General features: G+C 40.1%; 2 protein-coding genes and 2 long non-coding RNA genes across 8 annotated transcripts in view; 1 reads left to right on the top strand and 3 right to left on the bottom strand.

The window, feature by feature from the left end:
• Window positions 1–24,414, bottom strand: part of LOC139023739 (uncharacterized) — a 183,684-nt gene that overhangs the window by 93,375 nt on the left and 65,895 nt on the right. The window lies entirely within an intron of this gene.
• LOC111959086 (NF-kappa-B inhibitor delta) lies at window positions 1,147–9,237 on the top strand. Its single transcript, XM_023980515.3, has 11 exons — window positions 1,147–1,279; window positions 4,382–4,543; window positions 4,673–4,914; window positions 5,035–5,240; window positions 5,426–5,531; window positions 5,675–5,821; window positions 5,934–5,985; window positions 6,108–6,274; window positions 6,571–6,687; window positions 6,923–7,087; window positions 7,181–9,237. Exons 1-11 carry the CDS (start codon window positions 1,264–1,266, stop codon window positions 7,250–7,252), a joined length of 1,452 nt encoding a protein of 483 aa, XP_023836283.1. The 5' UTR covers window positions 1,147–1,263; the 3' UTR covers window positions 7,253–9,237.
• Window positions 9,350–11,560, bottom strand: LOC111958534 (uncharacterized). Its single transcript, XR_002876549.3, has 2 exons — window positions 10,698–11,560; window positions 9,350–10,611 (listed from the first exon to the last, which is right to left on the bottom strand). It is a non-coding gene; the product is annotated as an uncharacterized lncRNA (long non-coding RNA).
• LOC111959165 (FXYD domain-containing ion transport regulator 6-like) overlaps window positions 14,471–24,414 on the bottom strand; it is a 28,411-nt gene continuing 18,467 nt past the window's right edge. For all 3 annotated transcript variants that reach the window (XM_023980642.3, XM_023980643.3, XM_023980645.3), the window contains 2 exons: window positions 14,932–14,972; window positions 14,471–14,809 (listed from right to left, as the gene is read on the bottom strand). In XM_023980642.3, the coding sequence (XP_023836410.1) occupies window positions 14,799–14,809; window positions 14,932–14,972 (52 nt within the window). In that variant the 3' untranslated portion in view covers window positions 14,471–14,798. The remainder of the gene's footprint in view (window positions 14,810–14,931; window positions 14,973–24,414) is intronic.

The following is a 24,414-nucleotide window of genomic DNA, read 5'->3' as shown; positions in this document are numbered from 1 at the left end:
CACTGTTGTCAGAAAACTTAATGATGGTGTTGGAGTCGTGTTTGTCCACGCAGTTGTGGGTGAACAGGGAATACAGGAGGGGACTAAGTACACACCACTGAGCGGCCCCAGTGTTAAGGATCAGCGTGGCAGACGTGTTGTTGCCCTCTCTTACCACCTGGGGCGGCCCGTCAGGAAGTCCAGGATCCAGTTTCAGAGTGAGGTGTTTAGTCCCAGAGTCCTTAGCTTAGTGATGAGCTTCGTGGACACTATGGTGTTGAATGCTAAGCTGTAGTCGATAGGTGTTCCTTTTGTCCAGGTGAGAAAGGGCGGTGTGGAGTGAGATTGAGATTGCGTCATCTGTGGATCTGTTGGGGCGGTTTGCGAATTGGAGTGGGTTTAGGGTGTCCGGGAGGATGCTGTTGATGTGAGCCATGACCAGCCTTTCAAAGCACTTCATGGCTACCGACGCTTGTCYTCCCCTTATTTCATAGTTTGTACATCTCAATTGTCATTAGAAACCTAATTTTTAAGGTTTCAGCAAGTCAGCCATATCATCTATGTTTTTTTAAAGCAGTAAATGAGGCTGAATGGACTGTTTCGCTGCCAAACAAGGCTCCGCTCATAGCCAGGTGTAGCAGTGGGAAGATGTTGGGACTGCTGTTGGGACAGCTTTATGTAGGCCGTTTGTGATCACAGTTTGTCACCGTTAAACTGCAATTAATGTATTGTTTAGTGTTGTGTTGTGTAGTGGCTTTACTGGCATGCATACCACTTTTTGCCCCACCAAGATTCACATGTTAAAATCACCACTGACACACACAAAACACATACAAACAAATTAGAAGGTAACCTGGTAGCCAAAATCATCCCCACACTTTGAATCAGAACATACATTGTTAATTCAGAAAATATTCTGGAAAGTCAGTTGGTTAACATAACAAATATTATCTCTGTCTACGCCCTCCTCTTCCCTCCCTCCCTCACCCTCCATCTCTGAGCAAGTGGAGCGTTGCGCTGCGCTTTGATGTGGTGCTCGTGCGCACCCAATGTTCACAGACTATAGTGGGCGTGGTGTTGGAAATGGAGATGGCGTCACCGGCAACGTGTTATGTGTGTACATAGTAGCAAGATTATAACGAGCCTGTGACAGAAGAGACACACAAATCTGACACTTACAGCAGGACCAGGAACCGCTGCGAATTCAAACCCTGAAGAAGAGACATCAAATATTTTGGACCAAGAGGAGCTGACAAGGTGCTACAAAGAAAAAGGGATTCTGACATGCACTGGCAGAAATGTGAGTGTTTGTTATGTTGATGATGAATATGACATTGACTCGCAGGCTACTAATAAGCCTAGATACGAATATTGTGATCATATAGCGGATGTTGTGTCATTGACAATCAAAAGCTATTTTTTACATTCTCTTGCTGCTCAGTTTTGAACATCCATTCCTAATGTCTAAGTTACATCATTGTTTTGATTAATAAGTGGCAAGTAGCCTACAAGTCAGGACTAACATTCAAAAGAAATGAGGGTTGTTATAAAGTGGGTAGGCCTATATCATATCATACAATTGAGTGCATCAAACTAATGTGAGATTGTTAAAAACGTTAATATTAAGAAGTTAAGTCAACATTTACAGGCAATGATGAAAACAATAGCCTACTTTTGCGTATTGAAAACAGACAGCGGGGAAACCCTCTCAACCCTCGCCCATATTCGTAACATCTCAGTTCACCTTTTAACCGTGGGTGTGAAGGGGGAATCCGGATAGGCTATTTTACACACGCAATAATGAACTTGATTTTGCGCAGAGTGCCACTGCCGGCGACGGACATAGTGTAGCATACTAGTCAATCCTATGCAATATATTAGTCTACACAGTGCCACACTCATTGAGGAAGTTCAATTCGTTTTCTCTGCTCGGCACCGTATCATATTGAGCCAGTAAACAGAAAGGTCGTCGGAATCCCCGCCGCCCACGCGCATGCCTAAATGGCCAGGGGTTTCCGCGATTTAAATATTACATCGCAACAGCGTTCAGACAGGGTACCCCAGGCAGCCCTGTCTCCTTGTCATGGATCGTTTAACTAACGTCCCAACTTTGACAACTGTAAAAATCGACATTTGAAGATGTTTAGTGCAATAGGCTGATGTAAATAACTTTCTGCACTGATATAATTATTTGTCTGCCTAATGATGTACTGTAACTCTAGGTTCAAATGGACTTGTAGAGTACTACGTGCATTATTCTATACCCAAACTCAAGTAGCAATATGCTTTATAGAGCACTACATCACTATGTAGGTAATATTACAGACTACAGCTAGGACCTTTGTTGCCTGCTTGGTGACAAAGAACATCTATTGAGGACAGTTCTCCCTCTCTGTGGGTGTTTTAAAAGAAATACTGGCTTTGGACATGGACAGTAGACTGCATTTAAGGGTTAATACCCGACTGTAGCCTATCCTGTATCTGTAGTGGGGTTATTCTATCCCCCAAGATGCACTACTAGTCAAATATTTGCATGAGATTATTTTTAGGTAGGCACACCTGTTGTCTACAGTATGCACCACTGGCAAGAGCTGCCCTTCCGTGTGTAGATCACCCTTTCTCTCTCACCCCTGTGAGGCATCCCCTCTATTAGTATTCATCCCTCCTACACTGTGGTGAATGTTGAGAAATGACGTAGGGGGATTCACTGACGTAGGGGGATTCACTTTACAGTATCTGATGATGTATGGTATGAAGATGAACTCATTAGATACATTGGAATAAGGTCTTGAGATGGTCACAACCCATTTTCAGTTTCATTTTACCAATATGTCATAGTTTGGCAAATTGATTCTTATTTGGCCTATAACAGTAGTAGCAATACATTTTTAATAATAATATAATACAATAGGAGTCTCTTACAGTAATGTTTATAATCATTGTTATAAGGTATGAAAATTGCGCATGTAATTGATGTAATGTTTAATTTTAGTTTAGCTACAATTCCTTGGCATCTCCCGTCTTATTTTTAGTTATGCAAGTGCCAGTAGTCTGTCTTTTATTCCTTACTCAGCAAGACAGTAAACTGAGGAAAGAGAAAATAAATGATGGAAAAAATTGAGAGACAAGTAAAACTCAGGTCCAAGAGAAGAGAGAGACAAGGAACAGAACGTGAATAACTTCTGGAGTTTCCACAATTGCAGAACAAAAAGGCAGTTCCTCCTTTGTATCCATTTGAGTGGCTTCAAGTGATACCAAACTTTCCTCGTTGTGAGAGGGATACGAAAAGTGAAAATGCAACACACCCCTCAACCAGGCATTCACTATACTCTCGCTCTCCAGTCAGCGATTTTTACGTTCTACTGAAACTGTGTTGATGGCACTACAAAAGTGTGTTTTTATCACTCCTTCCTATGTTCACTGAATCCCCTTGAGGAATAGATGAGACTCCTGTACCATTCAAATATGTTATTGCAACTAGACCAAAAACTCAGGCTCACACCCCAAAAAGCCCCCTTTCTATGGCTTGATTGTCTTCCAAGAAAAAGACAGGTGATGTGAGATATCTGCGAGAACCAATCTACTCCATGACCACATTTATGAATCATCATGCTAATAGTCAGACACTATGTTATGGCTGCCAGCCCAGACACACAGCAGAGCAGACATGGCCCACGTTTATATGTTCACTCTTCACTTCTGGGTTGTAACGTGCTCTCGGCACACACAGCAGTGACAGGAAGGTGTTGTGGTTTACCACAGCCAGCGTAACGGAGCTAGACAGGAAAGAGTCACAGAAAATGTGTAGTGGCAAGCCTCCACATTGTAGTGGTTCTATTGAATCTATCTGTTAGTTCTGACCTCACAGCCTGTTTTCCTAATGGAATAGGTTCCTCAGAGCTCTCTCTCTACCTGTTTATGCTCCTCAGTGGAAATGTCGCTTTGTCTTTCACGTGCGGGGTGATGACTTCGAGGAAAACTACCCTGTTTTGCTGCACACGAGCAATATCAAGCTGGAAACCTCAGATACCTATATTTTTCACCACTATCTCTCTTTCCTCTGGCTGCTGAATGGAACAGAAAGTGATGGGGAAAAAGAGTAAACATGATATCATAGATGAATCATGGGAAATCACAGAGCTGGAGGAGAATGGCCTCTTTTTGCCAATCCTTTCAATCCAAAAACTAAAGAATGAAGCGTTATCCAAAATTACCACATTACTTCATATTATGTCATAACACTATACCAACAGCCTTAGCTGTGTCGCTCTGTAGTAATACATGTCTGATAAGAATAGTAGACCATTGTAGAAAAGCACCCCAATAGAGAAAAAATGTCACGGTCGACTTCATGACTATCCACCAAAGATCTTTCATTGCAACATCACCTTTGTCTCCACAGCACCGAAGGAGAAGCCGTGTTACACTCTTCCCACAGTGAAGAAACTCCTGGAGCAGAAGAGGAAGAGGGAAACCTCCTCGACGGCAACAACCAGTACCGGTGTCTCCACTGCCACTGTCCTCTCCCAACAGGTGTCAACACCAGAGAAGTCTACCTCAACAAGTGAGTACTGCTTGAATCACCCATGTAAGCCCTTTGCAACCCAACCAGACCTGGGTCAAATACATTGTCAAATGATTCAAATACTTTTCCATTGACATTGACAGATGGGTTAACTTGTGACCCTCCCAGGTGTAGCCAGCAGCTACTCAGATATGGCAGTGGGGTATGAGAGATGGMGTCCTATGGATGAGCACCAAGCCCTCTCGGCCATACAGGAAGGTCCATTCTCCCCTATGGGGAACAATTACTTCTCCAGCCCATCCTCCTCAATGGACTACAGCCATACTCCGGCCTACAGCCCTCAGATGGCCTCCAGCTACAACACACAGCAGATTCAGGACTACCCAGACACCAGGATGCCTCAGCATTATGTAAGGAGGACTGGTTTCTCGAACAGAAGCAATTTGACTACTTGTTGTTCACGTGCTATTAAGTACATGAACAGTATGTGCTATAGCATTTCTGATGATAGCAATATTTTTACTTTACAGACGGAGTGTCCAGTGACCGAGGCTGTTCCTTCTGGGKCCCTGCAGACCGCTGTGTTCCCCTGGTCGTCGGGGGCCCTGGGCCCCACAGAACCTGTCCAGCAGGTGTTTAGTGGCCAGATGGATGTCACTAAGCTGGAGGAAGCCAGGATGTTCCTCAGAGGGATGGACTACAGTAGAACCACCTGGCAAGATGACGACGGAGACACGTAAGTGTGTGTGTGTGTATCATCAGCTTGTGACCTGATTTTGAGAAAGTAGAAATGACTAAGTTTGAGAAAATGTTAAGAGAAACTTGGCAAATTAAAGTGTCTTATGTCTCATGAGATTTTACAACATTTTCGACTGTAGGTGTCACCTGAAACCAATTTGTCACATTGTCTCGTTTTGTCAGGATTCTGCATATTTATACAGCCAAGGGCCTGAGGGAGTATGCATTCGCTGCAGCAGAGAGGCTTGCTGAGCTGGGAAGGCTAGACTCCAAGGAACACAAGGGGAAGGTATGCACCAAGAAGACACTTCTTCTTTAGAGAACACAGGATTGAGTTCAACCCAAATATGCTTCCTCTAAAATAAATGTGTGGATGCCATACATATTGAGCCTTAGTTTAATAGCATTAACCCCCCCTATCCTGTTTCCCAGACTGCTTTGCTGGTGGCGGTGACTGCTAACCATCCGGAAATCGTCCAGGATCTGTTGTCTTTAGGGGCGGATATAAATGCCTGTGATGTCAAAGGTCAAACAGCACTTCATCTTGCTGCAACCTATGGCTTCCCCAGGGTTATGCAGGTAAACCAGCAGCACTGCCTTCAACCAAAGTGATCATCTGTTAGGGCTCAATCTAGATAAATAACAGAATGATGTGAATAACCATTTTCAATCTTTGGATCTGTATTTGTAGGTTATTCTCTCCATTGGGCCTGGAGTGAACCTGGAGGCTCGCAATTTTGAAGGTAACATCCAGTCAAATGAGAAGAGCACAACCATTACTCAAAAGACATCTGACAAATTATATAGTAAGACAACAGAATAAGTAACAACAATAGAATAAACTATTTTCCCACTCCTGTCTCAGGTCTGACTCCTCTGCACTGTGCAGCCATCTCCCACAGTGGCACCATGAAGACTCTCTCCTCCCTCTCCTCCACAGGGCTGGGTGATGCCAGCCTCCATGCCCTGGCAGAGGAGAAGCTCTCCTGGCTGCAGATGCTACTCAACACCGGAGCCTCCCTGACCAGCCAGGTACTGAATGCAATACGTAAATGTAACGTACCAGAGTTAGTATTTTAGAGCCAGTGTTCTACAAGAGGTGCCAGTACTCAATAAGTAGAAAACACCATCTATACCTCRGTCCTCCCAAGGGAATGGCATGGTTCATTTTGGTAGAAAATAAATCAAATCTGGAGCTATTAGTCAGCTTTTTGTCTACCCAACCTCACACCTGCAAAAATCTATGATGGGTTTTGAATATTTTCCTCACTTTCGGCACGTTGCGGTTTCCTTTGGAGGCTTCATAGAGTGTTTTCCTCTGTTTCCAGGAAATCAAAAGTAACAAGACTGTTCTTCACCTGGCTGTGAAGGAGGGGAACATCCAGCTGGTTCGCCATCTGCTGAAGACCCCCCTAGACAACATGAGGGACTTTGTCAACATGAAGGTCAGTGCTGCTGTGAGATTGTCCGCTCTTCAAAGGTGTAGAGAAACTGACCTGTGTCCTGAGAGACTCCATGAAAAGAGAAAGGAGAGGTAGAACATCTTCAGCAGTGTGTGAAAAGGTGAAAAAAGAGTGAAAAGAAAGGGAGACTCATCGACAGTGTGTGCATATCTAATTATTGCCTTAGTGTTGGTCAATACTCACAGCTTCATGATTCCCTTTACCTCCTCACCGACAGGCCCACGGTCATACCGCGCTGCACATGGCTGCTGGTCTCCATGGCAGCCCACACCAGGAGGAGATGCTGAGGCTGCTGCTGAGCAGAGGGGCCGACCCCAGAATCCGCAACCTGGAGAACGACCAGCCTGCACACCTGCTGCAGAGTGGACCCCACGGGGAACAGGTGAGCAGTCAGACAGACAGACAGACTGCAAATGGCCATTTTGTTTCATTCATATAATCTCAGCTCACCTATCCCTGTCCCGTCTGTTTTCAGCTCAAGCTCATCCTGAAGAAGCGAAGTGCTTCCTCTCGTCGACGTGTAATGTCCTTACAGGACCAAGAGTGACCCGGACTACTTTTTATGTCCCTGTGTATCCCTCCACCTCTTTTCAGAGGAAGTACTGAAGGTCTGTACTGTAGGTTGAATCCAGACATCTGTACTTCCAACAGGGAGGGATTCTAGCGTATCTTCATGTGAGGATTTTCAAACACTGCGAATCTCTAATATATGCTAGAGCATTCACTTTGAAACTATATGTTTGATTGACATGATTTTGGTCCCTATCTGAATTCAGTTAGCAATGACGTTTATGTATTTTTCTAGCTTAATGGGCGGCTATTGTTTTTGTTTAATGGATAGCTAGCAATGAGCAGTGGTAACAGGTGGTATTCCAGTCCCCCCTGACATTACTGTCACTCAGTACAACCTTGATTTCTATGAAATCGTTTACATTATATTCAAAGACTTCCCAGACTCATTGTGTGAGTACCCTCCCTTAGAGGTATATCTGAGGAGGGTTTCTGGGCTACCACCCCCACTCATTCTCTTGTCAAAACTTCCCACCATGGTCAGAAATCATATTGGTTTGTTGAAAGGTGGTTGTTGTTTCACTAAGCATGTGACACAGTGTACCATTGTGCTCATGCTTTCAATGTCTTTTATAACTTAACTAGGTATTTTCTTTTTAATATTTGATATATTCACAGCACTCATTGAATAGCTAATATTTTGTCATTGGTGGAAAAAGTACTCAAAAGTCATACTTGAGTAAAAGTAAAGATACCTTAATAGTAAATGACTCAACTAAAAGTGAAAGTCACCCAGTAAAATATTACTTCAGTAAAAGTGTAAAAGTATTTGGTTTTAAATATACTTAAGTACCATAAGTAAATGGAATTGCTGAAATGTACTGAAGTATCAAAAGTAAAAGTATTCATATTTTCAAATCCTTATATTATGCAAACCAGACAGCACGATATATATATATWTTTTTTWAATTTACAGATAGCCAGGGGCACACTACAACACTCATTTGTGTTAAGTGAGTCCGCCAGATCAGAGGCAGTAGGGATGACCAGGGATGTTCTTTTGATACGTGCGTGAATTGGACCATTTCCCTGTCAAAATGTAACAAGTYCGTTTGGTTGTCAGAGATAATGTATGGAGTAAAAAGTACATTATTTTCTTTAGGAATGTAGTGAAGTAAAAGTAAAAGTAGTCAAAAATATGAATAGTAAAGTAAAGTACAGATACCCCCAAAAACGTAGTACTTTAAAGTAGTTTTACTTTAAGTACTTTACACCCTGTATATTGTCTCATTCATACTATGACTTATGGAAAGAACATTTTACATTTACTGTGTAAAGGGAATATGTTGATATTGACCACACATGCTATATAATATTATATAACATATCAACAGTGTATACAATGTAGTACCATTAGTATTTATTTCTTAAAGGGCATTATAAGGAGGAGTATTTCAGTTATGACTCGTTTCACCTTAAAGTAATCAGGTATTTTCAAACATGACTCATGATTGAAAATACCACAACATGTTTTGTTGTGACAAGAAAACATCCATCACTTACTCATATACCTTTTATGACTGTTTAAAAAAAAAAAATCTCCAATGAGGTAGCATGCATGTGCCCTTTGAAATATTGTTGTAGTGAATATGCTACTTCATCATTGTAAGTGGCATAGAAAATACAATAAAATAAAACATCTCATTGGAGATATGACACAACATTTCCCCAGACTTGAATGTGATTTCCTCTAGTTTTGGAACCTGGGCAGTCTTAGTCTAGGAACATACAGAGATGTCTTTATGTGTTCCTAGGTCTAAATCATAGGTGAGTTAACATGAGGGAGAATAACTAATGTTATCGTTCAAAAATGGTACTAGAGAATCTGGTGATTTTGGCTGCTTGGGTCTACTTTGACAGTTTGTAACAGTGTAAAACTGCTGTTACTTTTCACTGAATGTATCCTTCTGATTAACTGAATTGCCTAAACTTTACGCTGGAATTAAATCTGTTCTTCAACTATCTCTATTTGTTATCTATTTTATACTCTATTTTAATCCACATGTATGTATTGATAAAGGTTCAGATCAAAAGATATGGGAAATAACTGTAAACAATAAATCAAATAAGACCATTGTATACAGGGTGATTTTTATTGCAGCAGCTGTCTTATTGGTTAGCTCTGGTGAGAATCACGCCACTGGCTCAGTATCAGGCATTACTAGTGCTGCATACCGGTAAATAAAAATATCTGAAGATAACAGACATTGTATTTGCAGCAAGTTAGAAACAGCTCTAAATAATGATAATACAGACATTTTATTTGCAGGTAGTTACTGTACCTTCTTATCTTAATGTATTGACCTTTTCATTAAGCTTAAACTCATACACTTTTAAAATGCCCATTCCTTCAACCCAAGTAATACCCTTTTAGTGCTTTGAATGATTCTACTCGTGCAATCTAATTTAAAATGCATTAGGAGAAAGAAAAAGGCTGTTGACATACAATACTATACTGGTGGCACCCTCTTACAGAACCCAGAGAATGATAGGAGACTTCATTTCTGCTTCTGTTTCAAATTGCTGTAAAATTAACATCTGACATGGGGTTGACATTCTTCTCATTGCCACCTAGAACACAACCACCCACGACAATCCACTTAATGCCATCAGAAATGACAGCAGATAGATCCTGAGCCAACCATCAGTAAAACACAGTGGGATAACGGGGTTGGTTTGATATCTTAATTCATGCTTGAGGTTATTAATACAGGTTCAATGTGAAATCATAAATGTAAAAGACCTCTCTCTCACGACTGGATAATACAGTTGTAGATTTCTAAAGTGCATTGAGAGTACTATACAGTAAAACGAGACATGCAATCAACTTTCTTGGGTGTGCATGAAGTCAAAGCAAGGAACAGAGAGAGCACAGCATTCAGTTCTGTTTCAKCACTACCCATATCATGATATAGATTTACAGTGCACCTGAAAGCTGATCTTYGGCCAGGTATGTTTTTTTGCTTTTAGGTGCTTTTGGTGCAGATTGGGGTAAGGATAAACCCCAAATCAGCACTGAAGGCTACTTTACATTCTCTCCTGGGCAAGGTAGATTGATAGCACCTAATACACAAGTCACAAAGACGGTTAAGAGTAACATCTTCATCTTGGCTTGGCTTGATATACATTTTATTMAAATCAAGAATGACAATTCAGTCATTCTTCTGGTCAGCTTGGGCTGGGTGTGCACCATACTTGATGTTCCAATGGGTGCTGGTGTGTGTCAGCCATAAATGTGAGAGTGTGTTATTGTGTGTGTTGGCCTCTCTGCAGCACCTCCCATGGTGACTCTCCCTCGCCTCCATGCACACTTCATCTATACTGTTTGAGGAGGCACTGCAACACAAGATAGAGGACAGTGTGTGTTATTTTTCTCTCTCTCTCTCTCCCTCCCTCCCTACCTCCCTCCCATGGCGGCTTACCCTCTGTCTTTGGTATTTGGGTGCCTGCTGGATTAGAGCTGAAGACGAGAAGACAAGAAAATACAATTATTCACTATAACACAAGGAGAGAAAGGGAATTAAAGGAAGCAATCCTGGATAGTTTAAACAGTTCAGTTCACCTCAAAGCTTTGTGGAAACAACCACAACGTAACCAAGATCATGTGTGTTCTGACCAAAGAGAAGGTATTTTAGAGGGATTAGGTCAACTGTATCCATGCACAGAAGGGGCTGGGGCCACAAAGCTTTGACGATCACAGGATTCAATCTGGGGCAAAATGCAGAGATTTGTCAGGATCTTCCCAATCGGTGTCCTCTCTCAAAGGGTAGGGGAGAGGGYGAGACTGGGTCGGCATGCCATTGGCTGTAAACATACACTCTTTGAGGCCATCCACCCACACTGCCAACCCATGCAACAACGGCCCCCATTCTCAACCAGGGGTCCTAAAGTCCTAATGCAGGACATTTCCTTAATATTTTTCGGTTGACAAGAACACTTTATGTTCAAAAATGTCAAAGATGGCACAGAGTTAGACTACTAGACTATCTTGAGACATTTGACTGTAATATGCTGCTCTGTATAAGGGTGATTGCTTAATTAGTTGAATGCCTGGGCAGTGTTGTTGGATTTAGGGAGGGAGGGCGGGACTGTAATATCTTAACCAATAGGCAGCATTCAGACATGGGCTCCACTGTGGGAGAGGAGAGACGGGGAAACAACAGACATGGTAACAGTAAAATAGTATTAGTAAAGCCATCCTGTATTTGGTGGGGACTCCTCTTCCAAAGTCTGATGCATTCCACATGCACAGGCGGAGCAACTGCCAAGCCATGTGCAAACTCTTACTTGGAAGACGATTTTGAGCATGTGAGTTTTTTACCTGTTGAAGGGATGAAAGTTACAGTAACCTTCAGAGAGTTACGGTTGAGCATGTGACAGACTAGCCGGTGTGTGTGCAAGTATACTTACTAAGAGCTATTAGGATACCAGACACAAACAAGATCACACCAATGATGACCCCTGTAGTTCGAAGTGTCTCATAATCTGAAACCACAAAAAAAATCTATAATCATGACCATTAGTAGTAGTAACATGGTACAACTCACATGCCATGTATTGGGCCGACTCAAATAACAAATGAATCCATTCGAATGAATTCACTCACCATATTCAAAGTCACTTTGATCATGAAACATCGATTCTGTACAGAAAACACAAATTATTAATCAGAATCATCCACATTAGGCCTAATAACAAGGTTCTAACATTATGTAATGTAAGTTATAAAAGACGGCAGAATCGTGCAGTGCTGGAGAAGTGAACAGCCAAAAACCCGAGTCCAAGCTCATGGGGACGCCCTTTTGGGATGGGAGTCGGTTCAGCACCATGGACAGCAGAACTAGACCGGTTTTGGGAAAACGTCGAAATATGAGTAGCCTAATGTGGACAGATTTTGCTCTCGTATTAATCACTGATTCTAAGTTGGCATACTAATGATAGCGTTGAAAGCAATTGCAATTTGAGTTAGTGCGTTATTTTTGCTTAATGTGATCACACGAATAGACCAACTGGAAATAAAATCAAAGCGCTACACCAACAGGAATATTTTATGCGTAAATCTTCCAGTTTACTAGGCGTTTTCTTAAGACGACCACATATGTCTCAGTGCTGCTTGACTGCGGAGCGCTGATCAATGCAGTCTTTGCTCAGCAGAAAAAGACCGCCCACAGCAAGTGGGTTAGAAGCGCACGAGAGGCGTTCAGTGCAACGCGATTTACAAGACAATCAATCAAGTTGCATGTATCGATTATCCATATCGGATGTGTTCAAAAATAGAACAATCCTAATAATTGTTAGTACAATATTTTATTTTATACACTAAATTGCTGTCCACACCGCTGGTGCTGAACTGTTCTCCAATATCTTCAGATGAGAGCTCCCAGCCATAGTTCAAGTAAATATGCTATCTCTTGACTTTAACGAGCAGTAGGCTATAAGATCATCTTGGCAGCACTTATTAAACAGAGCGTCGACAATGCGGATTTATGTTGCTGAACCCCCACTTTATGTAATGGCTAAGTTGGCGCTTTCAACTTCTCCCCAGCGCACTACCCCTCCCCTCTTGCACCCTGATGGGCAAGCCAACACAACCATTCACAAATGATAAGAAAACTATTAATTTACAAAAAAGACGGTGAGTATTACGTAATTAGAAAAATAATAAGCAATATGTTCATATATTAAATGSAAATGGATCAAAACATCGGAAAAGTAGCCTAGCCTGTAATGGCGCTCTAGCAGCAATGCACCAATTGTTCATCAATTCCATGAATTAGAAATTGATGGGATGAGTGTAGGAGCAAGCTTAGCCGAAATAATTCATGTGCAAGAACAGCCTGAGSAAAGAACCTGTACCTAAAACACTGAACTGAAGAACAACAAAAACATTATGAAACTCACTATGAAGTTTCACTTGTTTTGGTCTTTTTAAATTTAAAAATGCTCTAACATAGGCTACATTCAGTAGAAGACAAACCTCCTTCAGTTGCCATGACTGCAGTGTGGATATACTGGGTCTTTGTCTGCTGAGTCTCTCTTGCGCCCCGATGCAGGTTTTCAGGTCAGCGGACAGAAAATGGGAAGACGCGCACTTTTGAGGTGTGTGGAGTACGATTGGAAGAAAATAAAGAAAACTGCGGCTCAATAAAGTAAATTGCACCAACACTTAGAAGGCATGAGGGGGGTCCTCTGGTGGTGATGCACAGGCACTGCATTCGGTTATAGGCTGTTCAATACTGCAGCCTCAGTCTACTGAGGTATCCCCCAAAGACCGTGTGAAGTTGAAAAAAAATGTGCCTGCCAATGCGGATGGTTTTCTACTGCACTCGAGTAGCCTACTATCATTATGCCCGAGGAGGCTGGGAAACTGCGAGAGGAGGAATGCGCTAACAGGTCTCTCCTGTAATGCGGCAAGAGGGGAGAAGATATTCCTAGCAACAGAGCAACAAGGGAGAGGCTGTGCACAAAGGAATTCCCGTCTTCTCATCTATATAAAAATACACAGAGTAAATGTATAGTAAAGAAAACATCTGCAAGTCCCTGGTGGTGTTATAGGCAGAAAATACATGTAATCTTTTATGCAATAATTTTACTCTAGTTTAATGAGCTACATTATTTCACAAGGAATGCCTTAGTTAGCCTATATTTGAGTGACCAAGTGAATTTAGGAGAATTCTTATCACTTCAAATGGGAATTATGATTTCAAGTATTTTCCTAATGGTGTGATAAAAAGGTTTAATTTATGCAGTCAACCCCCCTCTTCTTTCGATTGTGGCCACTTTCCTAGATGGAGCAAATACATCTGTCACTATTGAAAAGCTGTCTTTGACAGGTCCTCTCCCTCATCCATCCTGCAGCTAGATCCTCTTTGGCCAAGAATATACCAATAACCATAACGGAGTTATTTTCATGCTAAAATTATAGTTTTTTGTTWAACAAAAGTGGCCTATCAGATTAGCATGCAACAATGGTTATAGACAATAGGCTGCAGCATGTTTGATGTTGCTGCACTTGTCAGGAGGTTGAATGAATTCATCTACTATTGCCTGCAGAAAGGTGCAACATCAGCAAAACGGGTGTGCTGAATATCCATTAGAACTGCGCTACTGGGGAAAGACTGTGCCAGTAGCAGTGACTGACAGGGAGACCATCTATGCCAGTGACTGATTGTGGGAAAAGTCGGAACACAAACAATTACCCATCTACATCACTTTATTTAACAGTGTGGAAATATTACAATTTAAAATAGTCATAAATAGTCAACTTCTAACTTACAAAATCGCTTGTTCATGTGTGTCTATCACATATGACAGAAGGTTTTATAGCCGARCCTACTGCATCAACCAATTACGCCCTCAGAATACTGTCGCTGTAGATTCATTCATATAGAAAAAAGAGAAAATAAAAAACATGTCAAGAGAACATATCAGCAGATTTAAAAAAGGAGCCTTGTGCTCTCTGGGAGATAGCCATAGTTAGTCCTCCACTGTCCAATGCTGCAGCCTGGTGGCGAGACGTTACATCACTGGGGACCTGAGAGCAGAATGGTAAACATGATGAGATGTATTGGTTTCATAAATAAAATGATACATACAAAATCAGACGTTTGATAAAGACCAATATGCCATTGAAGACAAAGATATAGATGATTTTACCTGTCACAGCCCCTGCCTCTGCCTCAGGTACCCCAGCAGGCCTAAGAGAGGAAAATTGAAAAAAACAAACAGGTAAACCACTAGAGCAAAATCACTACTTGGACAGTGATTAAAAAGTATACAATACCTAACCAAGCCATCTAAACCCTAAAACATAGGGGGAAAATGTATTAAAACTCGAACTGAGTACTGAAGCTTCTGTCTAACTGTTAAGAATATTCTAAAAAGCTCCTCTTGCGGGTCTAGAGATTACAGGCCTTACAATGAACTCAGTCAAGGGTTGGGGTCCAAACACTTCAGCCCTCAAATTAAGTGGCCACTTCTGATGAGGTATCATGACGTCTGACGAGTATACACTTGCAGGGCAAGGGGCGAGGGAGGAGAAGGTGCCAAGATGGCGGCTTGAACAGACGCTTTTTTACCGAGCTCCGTACCAAACTTCAGAAAGATTGTGAAAAAAAAACAAGTTTACAGTCATTACTATTTTTATTTGTTCAAGATATAACACCTTTCCTGTTACTGGAATAATAATTGGATAATTTATTTCGGCATGTCCAAGCAAAGTCGTGACAAAAAAAGAAAGGAAGAAGTTAGCCGTTCTATTGCTAATCAACAAGAGAGAAACATGCGTATAGACAACTGCCATAACTACCATTGCCCTATGGATAATGTCATGCTTTCGAATGCTGTTGAAGATGACGAATTCCCCTCTTTACCGGTTACTCCGTGCAAACCTCCACCCTCCAAAAAACCCAACATGAACTCTGACATCGTGGCTACTCTCTCTTTACTCATCAACTCCAGGTCTCACGCCATTGAGAAAATGGTTGGCGCGAACACCATGGTTATCGAAGGCATGAAAAAGACTGGAGTTTGCATGTGGTGAAATCAAGTATGTGAAAACGAGAGTGGCAAAAGTTGAAAAAAGTGTGGAAAAGAATAACAATGTCTACCATAGACGTCTCACTGATCTGGAACAATACACAAGAAGATGGAACCTGAGACTCTACGGCTTGCCAGAGGTGGAGAATGAAGATGTGCGAGGAGAGGCCATCCGCATCTGCCAAGAAGTTATGCCTGCAGAGAAGAACAAAGTTGGTGATACCATCGACGTTGTGCATCGCCTCGGCAAGAAGCAACAGCAAAACAGATTCAAGACCAAGGGGTATCATCATCCTCTTCACTGCCAGATTCTACCGGGATGCTGTCTGGAAAGCTGCTAGGAAGAACGCCTTCCTTCAGAGCCATGGTATGCGTTTCGCCGAGCATCTCAGCCCGGAGGACATAGAAAGAAGGAACAAGTTGTGGCCAAGGATCAAGATAGCACGAAATTAGGGAAAGGCTGCTTACTTCGTCGGAGGACGAGGCTTCATCAACGGTTCAGAAATCCATATTCCTCCCTAAAATCTCACCAGAAGGAACAGGTTGATGGTTTCAGCCATGGTATTCTCATTTTCCTTATGTTGTTTACCTAACAAGCATCAGGTGACTATTTTTCAGGAATACTCAGGTACCTCAATTTATTAGTTTGTTCTTGTATGACCAGAAGGCCTATTTTGTTTACAAACTTACGAAGAAGATTGAAAGCTGTATTTATTTTTTATGTATACAGTAATTAAGATACTGTATTAAAGGGCATACAGGTCTGCTCTGACTTCACACGGTTACTGTCCCATTTAGTTATTAATACTTATTTCCAAAAAAAGATCTTAGGAACGTGTATATATAAAACATTTTTATTCAAGTATTTTATGATCAGTTTTCATATGCACTTAAAATAGTAGGTACCCTTTTATTTAAATTATTATTTTATATTTTATTTCTCAGAATAGTACCTGATTACACTAAAGAGGGTTTTTTGTCTCTCTTACTACAAGAACCCTTGGTTTGGTCTTGAACATAATTTTCAGTTGAGTTGAATTTCAAAGCCGGATAACATCTAGTTCAAAGTTTATGGAATAAGATATTTTCACTTTAAATTGACTTAAATGGTGCAGATCTCGGTTCCTTATTGTTTACGTTCACTGCTCCTATGTTTTTGACTCATCCTACTACAGTTTATACTTTTATATAATCTTTGTTGTTTTGTCTTTGTCTTTAGTTTCTCTTAATGCTAGGGGGTTACGAAACAATGTGAAGCGCAAGGCCTTATTTTTATTTGCTAAACAATTTTGAACAGATTTTTGCTTTCTTCAAGAGTCTCACTCAATTTCGACTGATGCCAACTTTTGGAGGTCACAGTGGGGCAACGATATTTGGCTTTCCCATGGATCTGAACGCTCTGCTGGGGTCACTACAATGAAAAATACCTTTAGTGGTAATATTCTACACTCGGAATGTGACCACTTGGGTCACTTTATTTGTCTTGTGATCAGTTACAATGACATTACGCTCATTACTGTAAACTTCTACAGGTACAACACCAAACATGAGAATGATGAATTGCTTGAATCTATAGAGAAACATATACTTCATTGGTTATCTAAATTTCCCAATTCGTTATTATTGATTGGAGGGGACTTTAACATTACAATAGATAATTGATAGATGGCCCCCAGGTAGACCAACCAATCAGAATTTGGGTTCAATACTTTTTATGGAAAAGTTTGATCTTATTGATATATGGAGAGAGAGGTTTCCGGCCGACAGATCATTCACTTGGAGTAACAAAACAGGTTCCAGACAATCCAGAATAGATTTTTGGCTTATATCCAAATGTATTGATAGTGAGTGTGTTACTACAAATATCTGTACTACTCCCCTCACAGACCATAGGGCCATTTACATTGATACTAGCCTTGGTAGAGCATCCTACTGGAAGCTAAATAGCTCATTATTAAATAATGATATAGTTAAATTTGAGGTTAAAGATCTGCTCTCACACTTTTGGGAAAGGGCTTGTGAAGAAAAAACTTATTGCAAGAACTGGGAGCTCTTTAAATTTGAGGTGTCCAAATACCTTAGAAAATATGGTAGTAATCTTGCTAAGACCAGAAGAGCTGAGGAGGAAAAGGTGATCATTAAGATAACTTCCCTTTCTCAGAGGTCCCCAGCCGGCCTCTCGGGGGAGGAGAAGATGGAACTAATTGAGTTACAAAATAAACTGGATAATATATATAGATTAAATAAAATAGATAATATATAGATGAAAWGAGGACCAGGGGGTGCTATTTTCACTTTTGGGGAAAATCGTATGATATTTAAACGGCCTCGTACTCAATTCTTGCTCGTACAATATGCATATTATTAMTACTATTGGATAGAAAACAGTCTCTAGTTTCTAAAAGRGTTTGAATTATTTCTCTAAGTGAAACAGAACTCTTTTTACAGACATTTTCCTATCCGGAAGTGAGATTTCCAAATGCGAAGTCTCTCTTTAAGACRTRGTCTATAAAAGGGCATGTCACTTATGACTGTAGAAACACGTCATACYCCTTCCCCTGGGTGTCATGCGGAAGTGAGAGCAGAAATGAGTTGATTATCTCGTTCAGGGGTTGTATACAACCTCTTGGAGTGAGAAGTGCGCACTTWATTTTTTTTGGAAGGCGCGAAGTTGGATCTGGAGTAGCCTCCTGGAAAACCGTCGTTATAGGTGAATATGATCTCTGGCTTCGATTTTATTTGATACATGTCACAATATCATRCTAAAGTATGTTTTTTCAATATACTTTAATTATATTATTGAAATGTATTCTGGACTTTAGACGTGATGCGACGCAAGAATTTTGTCAAGACGGAGAGGTTAGCACAGCACGGCCAGTGTGCTTGCTAATTCAAGAGGGAAATCYTTCGTTCTGGTTCCAAATAAAGACGGTTCTGAACAAAGGACCCCTTGGAGAACATTCTGATGGAAYATCAACAAAGATAAGGACCCAATTTGGGATACTATTTCATATATCTGTCGAACTGTGCTATCGCTAGCGTTTGACTAGAATCAATGCTGCTGTGTGTTAGCTATTGTAGTAAGCTAATATAACGATATATTGTGTTTTCGCTGTAAAACACTTCAAAAATCTGAAATATTGGCTGTATTCGCAAGATCTTTGTCTTTCATTAGCTATCCACCATATATTTTTCTGAAATGTTTTATGATGAGTAATTAGGTAGTTGACGTTGGTGTCTGTATTTACTCTGGCTACTCCCATGCGATTTCTGACTGTAGCTATGATGGTAGCTATGATGGTAGCAGTAATGTAAAACTGATTTATAGCTAAAATATGCACATTTTTCGAACAAAAATGATTTATTGTGTAACATGTTATGGACTGTCATCTGAGGGAGTTTTTCTAGGTTTTTTAGGTTGGTTCTAGGTTGTTAGGTTAGCTTTGTGCATGCTACTTGCATGCTACCGTTGCTGTGAAAATGTCTGTCTGTTTTGTATTTGGTGGTGACTAACATAAATATATGTGGTGTTTTCGCTGTAAAACACTTCAAAAATCGGAAATATTGTTCTATTCACAAGATCTTTCTCTTTCATTAGCTATCCACCATATATTGTTCTGAAATGTTTTATGATGAGTATTTCGGTATGTCACGTTGGTGTCTGTAATTTCTGGCTGCTTTCGGTGCAATTTCTGATTGTAGCCGCAATGTAAACTATGATTTATACTGAAATATGCACATTTTTCGAACAAAACATAGATTTATTGTATAACATGTTATAAGACTGTCATCTGATTAAGTTGTTTCTGGTTTCTTTGGTTTGTCTAGTTAGTTTGGTTGATTTTGATTTTGCTACTCTGTGCTGTGAAAAATGTCTGTGCTTTTTTCTATTTGTTGGTGAGCTAACATATATATTAATTGTGTTTTCCCTGTAAAACATTTAAAAAATCGGACATGTTGGCTGGATTCACAAGATCTGTATCTTTCATTAGCTGTATTGACTTGTTAATGTGTGAAAGTTAAATATTTCTAAAAAAATATTTTTTGAATTTCTCGCTCTGCCTTTTCAGTGGAATGTGGGAGGAGTTCCGCTAGCGGAACGGGGGGGTGGTACAGGTTAAATCAACTGGATAATATATAGAGATTAAATCAACTGGATAATTATATAGATTAAAAGCAGAAGGAGCCTTATTAGATCTAGGAAAAAATGGATTGAGGAGGGAGAACAGAATTCATCCTATTCTTTAGACTTGAGAAATTTCACTCTAAAATAACACTATCCTAAATTAAACATTGATGGTGTTATTACAGATGACCAAAAATAATTCTCTAAATACTGTAGCAATTTTTACAGAAATGGTTAAGTTCTACGTACTGTCAGGAATCACAGATGTTTTTTAACTCACGGAATAATGTTCACTCTATCGTGCTTGATAACTGTGATGACCACATCCAAGTTGAGGAGTAATGGGGATCTTCAACTCTAGATAGAAACATCAACATAACCAGGTGTTTTGATCGGGATATACATCAGAATTTTACAAATTATTTCCTGAACAAATAGCTCCCTTCCTATTTGAAGTCTTTTTAGAGAGTATTAAAAACAATGTTCTCCCTCCTACAATGAGTCAGGGGTTAATAACACTGATACCTAAGCCTAAAAAAGAAGTGCTGCTCATCGATAACTGGCYTCCAATTTGTCTTCTTAATAATGACTATAAGATATTAGCCTTACTACTTGCAAAAATAATTAAAGAAGTTCTGCATGCAATCATTGATGAAACACAGTCTGGCTTCATGAGGAACAGACATATTTCTAACAATGTCAGACTAGTATTAGACATACTTGACTACTCAGACCTAATAACTGAGGATACCTTCATATTATTTATAGATTTTTATAAGGCATTTGACACAGTAGAGCATCAGTTTCTCTTCCACTCCCTTGAGAGACTTGGCTTTGGGGATTTTTTTCTGTAAGGCTATTAAGACTCTCTATGCAAATGGTAACAGCTCTATCAAATTGAAATATGGCACCTCAACTAGATTTGAGTTAAAGAGAGGAATTAGGCAAGGTTGTCCTATCTCCCCGTATCTGTTTTTATTAATCACCCAACTTCTTACAAATTCTTTWAAAAAATTGTTCTGTACAAGGTATTTCCATAGCTGGTAAAGAAATTATTATAAGCCAGCTGGCTGATGATACTACACTTTTTCTGAAAGACGCTAACCAAATTCCCATATCGATCAATGTGATACAATCCTTTTCCAAAGTGTCTGGTCTATACCTTAACATCAATAAATGTGAACTCATAGCTGTCAAAGATTGTGTGACACCTTTATATTATGGTATTTCAGTTAAAGAAGAACTTACATATTTAGGCATAACCATTACAAAGGATCAGAAGTCTAGAGGCTTACTAAATTTTAACCCTCTTATTAAAAATACCCAGAAGAAACTAAATCAATGGCTACAGAGGMACTTATCTTTAAAAGGTAGTCCTAATAACCAAGGCCAAAGGTATCTCTAGACTAACATATGGCGCTCTATCTTTATATCTTGACAGTAAAATAAGCAAGGAGATAGACCAGATGCTTTTCAACTTTCTTTGGAGAAACCGTATCCATTACATTAGGAAAACTGTTGTAATGAACACTGAGAATGGTGGACTGAATTTTCTGGACTTTACTACTTTAAATAATACTTTTAAGATCATTTGGATAAAACAATTCCTAAGAAGACCCACTTCTATCTGGAATTTTATTCCTCATCATGTCTTCTCTACTTTTGGTGGCCTTAACTTCATGTTGTTGTGCAATTATAATATTGACAAAATTCCAGTGAAACTTTCTGCTTTTCATCGGCAGGTTTTCTTGTCATGGTCCTTAATTTATAAACACAATTTTTCTCCACACAGATATTATATATGGAATAATCGGGATATATTGTATAAAAATACTTCTTTGTTTTTAGAATATTGGTTCCGAAATAATATCTTATTGGTGAGCCAACTGGTAAATGCAGAGGGTCTTTTACTCAGTTATAAGGAATTCTTATCTCTTTACAAGGTCCCTGTATCACCTAAAGATTTTGCAATTGTTTTAGACGCCATTCCCTCAGGTGTTGCTCTGTTATTCAGGAACGTGTCAAGACCTGACCCTCAGAGCCTATTGACCCTGTTGACTCATCAGTAGGAAAGATTTGTTTCTCTTTTGGCCCATTCAACAACAGAGCGATACGAACCTTGTTTCAGCAGGATGTTGTATCTATACCTTATGTCATGCCTTATTGGAATGGATTTATTGATAATATCTGTTGGAAAAAAGTTTGGATGTTGCCATACACATACCTACTGGTTAACAAAATTAAGGAGGTTTCCTTTAAAATTATTCATAAATATTACCCTGCCAACCACTATATMAAGYAGTTTAAGGAAAACATAAATTCAAATTGCTCCTTTTGTAATGACCACCCAGAAACAGTGTTGCATCTTTTTTGGCATTGTTTACATGTAAGAAAACTGTGACAAGACATCAGTAGATTTATAATTGAACACATTTATGAAGATTTTACACTATTGTGGAGAGATGTACTGCTTGGATATGATAAAAATAACCTGAAACATTTTTATGCAATTAATTTCATTATTCTTTTGGCCAAATTTCATATACACAAAATGTAAATTTACTATAAAAAACACACAAAAAAAAAGGATTAAAAAAAAAGAAAAAAAAGGGGCGAGGGAGGAAGGAATGGACCATCTTTGGCCGGAAATGCATCACTCGTTCATCCTGTGATGATTGTGTTTTCAGCCACCGGTAGCTTTATATGCGCTACAGTCAATCATGAGTGCATGTCTACTTATATTAAATATATCATTATTAATATACACGTACTGTAAGATAGCTAGCAAATTAATTAGCTAACTAACGTTAGCCTGCCTAACTGGAACTTCTGAAGAAGGAAAATGTTTTATTTCTACAATTGCCAAAAGATAACCAAACAAAAACTTACTTTTTACGAGATGTGTTTGTGCCGTCATGTGCATTAGTAGCACAATTTCTAACTTATTTGCATTKGTTTTTACTTACACTTGTATGTTGACTTCTCCATTGATGTTGTTTTTAAGTTTTCACTGACTTTTCTTAGCGGATGTACAATCGTCGCAAATTTTATTATTTGGAGTTTCAGGCCCCGGAGTGAACATAATTGTACACTCGCAAAGCCGAATAAAAGCGAGGACTGAGGGGCTTATGTTGTAAACTTCCTTTGCTTGGCTAATCATTTGGACCACCCTCCAAGATGGCGACGGAGACTTCCCAATGGCATTGTTAAGTTCCCCAGTTTCTGTGTTGTGGTTTTGTTTGTATGTGTGTGTTTCAGGAAATGGCTTCCTGAAATTCCCCCCAAGCAGCTGATTGGTCGGCCACATCGATGATTGGAGATCTGACCCCGCCCTCTCGTCAGGGGATACAGCCAGTGTTCTGTTGCTCAGAAGAGAGACGATTAGTGTGTCCTGTGTTCGTTGTTAAGAGCTGATGGTTATGTTCTGTGGTTGTTGCTGAGAGAGCTGATTGGTATGTCCTGTATTAATTGTTGCTCAGAGAGAGCTGATGGTTATGTCCTGTGTTTTTTTTTTGTGAAGTAGTTTGTATTATTCTGTTTCATTTGTTCCCAGGGGAGAAGGGGAAGGCACCTAGGGAGTGCGTAGGCAAGAGGCCTGCGGGCATACACAACACGTAGTATTTACTGTCTATGCACACTAGGTAAGACCTGGGCAGACCACCCCCTGTATTTTGGTTAGTGCACCAGGTGGTGCTAAGATAGGTAAGTAGTGGGTAGGCAGGTAAGGTAGGAGAGGGGGCTTTGACATTTACTTTCTTTGCTTTGGTTCCGTTCAGTGTGAAGGATGGTTTTGTTCTCTTTTTAACAAAAATATATGCCTTATAGAAATAGGACATGTTAATCACAAAACATAGCGTGACTGCAGAAAAGCTGTTGTTAATCTAGGTGGTCGACTGTGCAAACCAGAAAGTTGAGACAAGATGGAAAAATGCTGAATGATGGAACTGAGCAGTGTAGCCACCGACAAATCAGCTCAAACTTCACAACAAACACTTCCGGATATCTGGATCCTGTGTGCTGTGAGGCTGGGACCAGCCTGGGCACCACCGATAGGCTAGCAAGTTTAAACACGCTAAGCCTCTACTATATCTGTACTATTTCAGTCAGTTCTCTGCTTTACCCTGCGTGGTGATACAGTGAACCCYTATATACAAAAATTGCATTTACCATTTATCGCTTATGTTAAATAAAAATACTTAAAGTATATTCGGTGACTCTGAATCACATTTTATCCTGATACCAGATTCAATTGACGATTGAACCTTTTACATCAGCCCCTTTTCCCCAAATTTACGGTGTGAAGGAATAAATTCCCAGTAAACGGTAAATTCTCTGCCTTTGTCATCCTTACTCACACCTACAATCCCATACCTCTTTCACTCCACGGGGAGTTGAGTTGTAGCAGGGTGTTGCGTTCCCTCTTCCTAGAGGCGTACATAACAGGCATAAGGCGAGGGTAAGTGGACGAGGGTGTG

The sequence above is a fragment of the Salvelinus sp. IW2-2015 genome, linkage group LG35 (assembly GCF_002910315.2).
Source record: "Salvelinus sp. IW2-2015 linkage group LG35, ASM291031v2, whole genome shotgun sequence".
In the NCBI taxonomy this organism is placed as follows: Eukaryota; Metazoa; Chordata; class Actinopteri; order Salmoniformes; family Salmonidae; genus Salvelinus; species Salvelinus sp. IW2-2015.
This window is presented reverse-complemented; position numbering and strand designations above follow the sequence as displayed.